This window comes from Cicer arietinum, chromosome 7 (assembly GCF_000331145.2).
Source record: "Cicer arietinum cultivar CDC Frontier isolate Library 1 chromosome 7, Cicar.CDCFrontier_v2.0, whole genome shotgun sequence".
Classification (NCBI taxonomy): Eukaryota; Viridiplantae; Streptophyta; class Magnoliopsida; order Fabales; family Fabaceae; genus Cicer; species Cicer arietinum.
The window spans coordinates 59,165,303-59,172,747 of NC_021166.2; the positions used below are offsets into that span (position 1 = coordinate 59,165,303).

At 32.4% G+C, this 7,445-nt stretch overlaps 1 protein-coding gene across 1 annotated transcript; it reads left to right on the plus strand.

Annotated features, from left to right (window-relative positions):
- The first annotated feature begins 346 nt into the window (after positions 1–346).
- LOC101512036 (protein SAWADEE HOMEODOMAIN HOMOLOG 1-like) lies at positions 347–5,926 on the plus strand. The gene is made up of 9 exons (XM_004510244.3): positions 347–615; positions 805–890; positions 975–1,020; positions 1,223–1,364; positions 2,783–2,846; positions 3,155–3,206; positions 5,020–5,163; positions 5,447–5,566; positions 5,699–5,926. Exons 1-9 carry the CDS (start codon positions 562–564, stop codon positions 5,798–5,800), a joined length of 810 nt encoding a protein of 269 aa, XP_004510301.1. The 5' UTR covers positions 347–561; the 3' UTR covers positions 5,801–5,926.
- Positions 5,927–7,445: the final 1,519 nt, after the last annotated feature.

A 7,445-nucleotide genomic window follows, 5' to 3' on the forward strand; every position in this document is an offset into this window, starting at 1 on the left:
TCTTTTGAGATCAATTATATATGACACTCAAAGATATGGAAAGGAGTGTACCATGTGCACCCCTCCCTAGATAGTGATTGGTCCTTCCAAAATTTATTTATATATTGAGATTAATTTTTATAATTTATATAATCTTTGATTTTATTCTTTAATAAAACTAAAACGATATTTACAAAGATAAAAAATAAAAATTGATAAAATATCAAAGACAAAAAATAAAAATTATATATTGGTTGTATTTACCTCTCTTCTGACACAAATTATGGCAAAAAAAAGCAAAAAGAGTTATATATTGGTTGTATTTAAAAAAAAAAATTATATATTTGCTGAAATAGAAAACATATTTAAGCTTTTTTTTGAAGGTAACCGCTGCCTCTTTGGCGTTCGTTTCAGAATCAAGTTGGAGTCTTACTGAACTCAACTTGCCCGTTAAACGCACCCGAACTTGATTCCGCGTTTGCGATTATCAACACAGGTTTCGAGCAACCTCGAAGTTGAAGCCGGATTTTGATCTTAATAACATATTTTCTATTCATCTCTCTCTATTCACACTTCGAAGCGATGAAAGATTTCACTTCAAATAAATTTTCGTTCCCTAAGTATTCCATGGATGAGGTAATTTCCATTGTTGTTAGTTATCTTCTTTAACAAACTATTCAATTTCAACTATGGCTTTGTTAGTGATCATTTCATTATATAATATAATATATGCAGTTATAATGTTCTACTTGCTTGCATTATCATTGCATGCAACATTTATTGGTTAACCTAAAAAATCCCCCTTTGCTTCATCTTTATTTGTAGATACTGGAATTGGAAAGAATATACAATGAAAAGGGAGAACATTCACTTGATCAAAGTTTCTGCAAGGAGATTGCTACAAATTTTAGGTGAATTGAGTATTTTCTTAATCATAACCTAAAATAAAGAGTACTCTGTTCTGTTTGTGATAGTATGCCATTTTGATTTTGCAGCTCCTCATCAAACCGTGTTGGTAAAACTTCTGTATCATGGGAACAGGTTGTTGTTAAATTAAGGCTTTTTTTCAATTTTTTTAATTTTGAGAAATTTTGGAGTATATGGAATATAAGCATGTTTTATAGTATATTTGGTAACGTGGTTAGAGCATGGAAACATACAGTGATCCTGAAGCTACTAGTTGTAGCTTTCAATATTTCCAAAGATTGACATAATGCTGCATTGGTTTTGTATTGGGTTTCAGGTGCATCAGTGGTTCCAAAGTAAACAAAGAGAGTCAAAGGATCATCAAGTTGCTTCATCACCTGATGGGCTGAACCTGTATGTTGATCTTTCAGACAAATCTTCTTCAAGAACGGGACATGGAAGCTCTCCGGATCCAGAAGGTTGTCCTTTTTCTCTTAGATTTTAGTGTTGCTATAAAAAAAATTAAAAAATGAAAGAAAAAACTAAATAAATGAAACACATTCTAATTTCAATTATCCGTGGCATTTCTTTTCTTGTCATTGCTAAGCATTGACTTGCTATGGGTTAAATGCTCTTACTTTCGACAAAGATAATATGTAGGAACAAAATTGTAAAACTTGAAAATAAAAATATAAAATTAGAGAGAAATGGTCACTATGATGGTCAAGAAACGGTCATTATTGCCATTGTTAATACTTTCGACCATCACTATGTTATCGGTCATTATTACCATTATAGGCGCGAAAGTATTAACGATGGTTATAATGATCACTTAACCGATAACTTGGAGGGTCCGAAATGGTAATAATGATTACACCTCAGAAATGACGTCATTACACCTTCTTTGTACCAGTGATGCCAACTTCAAGCAGATTGCTTAAAGTCTTGTAGACAACATTTATTAGAGTCAGATTGATTGTCAACTTGGTCAATGAACTATGTTATTATTGGTCTAACAAGTGAGTCGGTGATCAAACCACATGATTATAAATAATTTATGTCTTATATCAATTTCATCCTAACATTATGGTCTGGTGGTAAATTGTTTTTCAGAAGCAAGGCAAATGGTGTTCGAATCTAAAGCACAATTTGTAATTTAAAAGAAAAGTTGTCCTCTTGAAAACAAAAACATGAAACTTATATGTACCGAACCCTGGTCCTTTCTATTGCATGTGGTAGCGTAACCACTGCGATGGAAAAGATTTGTTTTATACACGGAAAATATAATATATAACCATATTTTGGGATATTATAACCATAAGACTAATTGATACTACATGTGGAAAGAAAAAAAAAAGCAGGGGGTTGGGTGGCCCTTATGCTTTTCAGTTTTCTTCTTGCCAAACAACGATCCTTAATTTCTGTTGATGGAGATATAATCAATGAGCATCTTCAGTTATACTTAATAGTGTTTTCTTTTATTTAGATGTGCAAATGTTAGGTCATAGGTTCATGAGCCATGTACGGGGGGTTGTTGAGACAAAATGAGGTACCTGAAGACGAAAAATATAAATAATAATAATAATAATAATAATAATAATAATAATAATAATAATACACAAAAAGAAAAATGATGATATTAACAATCGCAGTTGTATGAACTGCACTGATTTAACCTATTTTCATCAAGGATTCGGTGTCAAATATTGTAGGACTAAAAAATGATAATCAGCACAGTCTGTAGGAGCTTGGATCTGTGTCATTAGGGATATTCACCCTTTTGCAGTTTTCCTTTTCGTACTCTATTATACAAGCAGTTTCATATTTCCAGTGATTTCCCCCTTTTTTCCTGCTATTTACTCTTCTGTGATTTACGTTTCTTAACACATAATGCCAGGTACTCAAGCTGCAGATCTGTCAGACTTGACTTTTGAAGCAGTATCTATAAAAGACAATGCATGGTGAGGAATTAGCTTGTGATTAAGCTGCAGCTTTATTTTCAGTTTATTGACAATTGCATTGCAAAATTTTAAAAGTTTTTGGGTTATGTGAGAATTGTAAGACGTGGTCTGGTTTTTGTTTGTGGTGTCGCTCGCACTCAGAACAAGATTAAATATGATGTGTCCCCACTACCCTTTATCCCAAAATGATTTGTTTTTTTTAAAGCCTACCTCCAAACCCATCCCTCCTTTACAACCATGAAGCCTTTATTGTTAGTTTGTTACATACTGACCCACCATTTGATATTTCTTTGATTTTTCAATTACAGGCATGATGTTGCAATGTTTCTGAACTATAGAGTTCTAAGCACAGGAGAACTTGTAAGTTTCTTTTGTATTTTTGATTGTCAAGAAACTTTTTGTTTTGTATTTCTAATTAACGAAGGAGCAATAGTTCCTTTCCTTATTTTACTTAAAATACCCATCTTTATATTTATCTCGTTTGTTTTGTGCTTACAACATGATGGCTTCATTGTATCTGCTTCGTTGTATGCGTCTCAATCAAAGTCTTTCGCTCCTTGAAATAATATAGACATCACTTTTCTGCTTCAAGAAGAATGCCCAAACCCTCCTTGAAAACTCATCAATTGTAGTCAACATATAACTAACACCTTTCATAGAAGGCACTCTATGTAGACTCTAGATGGTCCCCAAAGATCATAGTACTGATAGTGAAGCATTCCCCTGGTTTGTGTGTGCCTTTGGCAAAAACGCAATGTTCACATAACTTCAACTTACTAATACTTTAACCATCGAGAATTAATTCCTCTCATGCTCAATTCAGCCACACCATTTTTTACTCATACCCAAGACACTTAGTAACATTGTCATCTTAAAAAGGTGCTCAAAGCAACAGCCAACATCTACATGACCGGTGATTGTAGTACCTTGCAAGACATATATAACTTAGTCCTTTTTTCTATCCTCTCATCACTGCATGAGCACATTGCAACCCCTCAAAACTCCATGTTCACCTGTATATATGCACCCTTGTGAATCCAAAGTACTCAGCAAGATGTGATTTCTTTTTGGATCTGTGATGTGCTTCACATCCCCAAGCATTCTGAGAACTCCATCAAACATCTTACTTCTATTTATACCTACACTTGCAATTTCACATGATATATCGTGTCCCATCAAAACAACACAGTTAGAAACAACTTCACGTGTTAAAAACCATTCCCGATTAGTACACATGAAACCTGCAACCAGAATCAAGAAACCACTCCTCAAAAGGTTTTTAACACGTGAAGATAATTCTTGCTCATGACGTTATGATCCTTACATTTCTCCTCCATTGTCCAAGTCGTGGGCAAATATTGTCTAGCCCTAGCGGTACAGCATCTAAATCCATCCATTCAAGAATGGCATACATTTTAGCCCGCCATGGCAAAAATAGTTACTATCCACCAATGGAATATTGTACTTCGTAGATTCCAGTATTGAGAGCAAACCAGATAATGTCACATGTGCCGGTTTGTTAAGATGGACAACAGAGAACAAAGATCCTTAGTGGAAAATAAGCTAATTCAATATGATAAAAAACTGGTAAAAGGGAGATGATGTGTAAGTGATTGAAAAAGAAGATACAAATGGTTTACAACGGATAAGATAACCTTACCAACAAGGCTATCTTATCCCAAAGGAGCACTCTCCTTTCACACCAGAGAATTTCTCTACGCACAAAACTTTATTGTTCAAAGCTATCTCCCCCTCTACCAATTGAGGACTATTTAAAGACTTTATAAGAATAACCAAAATAGAAACCCTTAACAACTAGCTAACAAACTTATCAATTTACCAACTAACTAGTTATACTATACTCTATATCCTAACAAAGTGCACTTCTGGTGTGCTTGTGCTAAATAGGGATTCTACTGGCAGAAGACTGAAATTGACTTCTGATTTTATGAGACGACACTATGTTCCAATATGATCTTCAGAAACTATGTAACCTAAATAACTGCATGCTATTTTTTGAGATATTTCCATTCATTGAAAAAGAAAGGAAATGTCCAAATAATTATTCCGCAACTTATGTATACCTGTGAACTTGTAATTTATCCTGCCGTCTTATGATGGCAGTTCTGATTTAGAGAATGCTTATAATGTATCTTTTCACTCCTGATTTAAGGAAGTTCGTGTCCGATATCATGGATTCGGCAAGGAGGAAGATGAATGGATTAATGTGAGAGAAGGAGTGCGAGAGAGATCCATCCCATTGGAAGCTTCAGACTGTCACAAGGTGAAGGAAGGAGATCTTGTGCTATGTTTCCATGTAAGGGATTCTATCCTTTTTATTGTACTTACATAAACATAAAGTGTGTCCAGTGGCCATAATTGATGCTGTGTTTGTGTACTCTTCAAATCCTTTTTGCACATGTTATAAAACTTGAACTTTAAGAGCAGACACACACTGAAATCTTTACAAAGTCTTATGACTTGTGTCCAACAGGCAATATATCATCTCAAATGGAGATTTTTTCCCCCCTGCTTTTTTAACTAATCCATAAATTCCCTAACTATTGATACTCTTTTGACCCATCGTTGGTTTTTCACAGGTGAAATCTGATTATGCACTCTATTGTGATGCTCGTGTTTTGAAAATCCAGAGAAGGATACATGATAGCAAAGAGTGTAGCTGCAGCTTCACTGTCCGGTTTTACCATGACAAGTCTGAGGTGATCTTTGATATGTTTCCTTCTTTTTAACAAAAACCATGTAATGTCATCAGCATTCATGCTATCATCTTTGGTAGTTGTTAGGTAAATACTTTGGTGTTACTTGAATGTTGCTTCATGTGTCTTTGACAGGAAGAAGTTTCTTGGACAAGTTTGTGCTGTAGGCCAACACAAGAAGAATCTGAAGTCCCCTTTGAGCCTACTCTGAATCCCATAGAGACTTTGTGGGGATGAAAACGAACCAGTTTTAGTCTTGTATTTCTCTTTTTATTTCTCTCCATTTTGTGAACTAATTTCATGTGTTGTTCCCGTGTAATATAAGATTTTGAGTTTTGATGCATAAATTTTTCTTTGATCTTATATCCTTTAATTGGATTGTTATGATATATTATTTCCCTTCTAGCTATTTCAAAAAAAAAAATAATTATTATTTCCATTCTAGATCCTAAGTATCAGTTAATCTGAAAGTCACTTGAAAGTTGAAATCCATCAAGTCAAGTGTATCCATTGTAAGGGAGGGGTCTTTAAAAAGTATAAATATATTATTACTATTTGAATTTTTAAAATTTTATATGAAAAACTACGAAGTTCTTTTCTAAAAATGGTTGAACTCCATGAATATTCAATCATGTTAGGAGTGATGGTTGTGAGGCTTAAATTACCTCAAAAAAGAGAATTTTATAATTAATATGCCTGTATAGAACTTTACACAATCTTATTACATGCCAAAATGAATTAACAATTTTGTCAAAACTTCCTATTTATATATAAATTTGAAGTTTAAAATGATTTTTATACACTATTAAATATTTTATGAACTCTATTGAAATAGCTCAAACCAAATTTTAATATTTTTGTTTTTGGAAAATGGTAAATAGAAAATAAAAAATTTAACTCTAATGGTTTGGTTTAGTGTTAAATTTTTATTAATATATATATATAAAAAATAAAAAATATTGAGTCATACAAGAAAATGAAAAACATGTTATTCAAATCTTGAAAATATAAAATGATTTTTTTGTTGAACTATATACAACTGAAAATAGAAAACAAAAAGATTTATTTTTTTATCTAAAACAGAAAAGGACTTGGATGGATAAAATTTCTTGAGCCTCAAGAAAGAGAATCAACTCCTTGTTTGCATTGATCTGAATTAAAAGGGGAAAAAATTAAGCACATATAAATTAATTAACCATAAAAAGGGAAAGCAACTAGAAAATATAAAGTTCTTGCTTAAGAATAAAAAATATTGAAAGATAGAAAGAATCACCACAAAATTTGAGAAGATAGACAACCAAACAGCAGATAAATAAATCAAAGGTGTGCACAAAAATATCAAAATCCACAATAGGGCAACTTAATTGTCTCATGCTCAATCTAAATAGAACTTTGAGAAGTCCAAACTCCAAAGCCAGCAAAAATAGTTTGAGAGTTTATTCTCTCAAATTCTCAATACTTTTTGAATTAGCCAATATAGAGATGAATATTGATAAAAAATATACATTTTTATTACTTAATTTAAAAATTTCTTTAAGAGTTCTAAAGAAGAAACTAACATATAATTTAAAATTTATAATTATGATAAATTGACAAAAATGTCCTACCAAATCAATAATCTTTACAATAGAGGAAATAAAATTTCTATTGTTCATTTTATGTCAAATCCGTACCACATTTAATGTAGTGATCTTTCGCTGGTTTTTCCAGATTTTTCGGGATATTTTTTATTACAAAATCAAAAAGTACAAGACAGCTATACGTACTTGGGTTGGTTTAAAACTTTGCCTTACAGCTGTTGTGTCCAATGCCATAAACTAGGCACTAAAGTTATATAACAAAATATTAATTAAATGGTGCATATTTTTGTTGTCAAAAAAAA

Coding starts and splice junctions, on each gene's coding strand:
- LOC101512036 (XM_004510244.3), top strand. CDS start 562: ATGAAAGATTTCACTTCAAATAAATTTTCGTTCCCTAAGTATTCCATG. Junction 616..804: donor CTAAGTATTCCATGGATGAG/GTAATTTCCATT, acceptor CTTTATTTGTAG/ATACTGGAATTGGAAAGAAT. Junction 5,164..5,446: donor ATCTTGTGCTATGTTTCCAT/GTAAGGGATTCT, acceptor GGTTTTTCACAG/GTGAAATCTGATTATGCACT.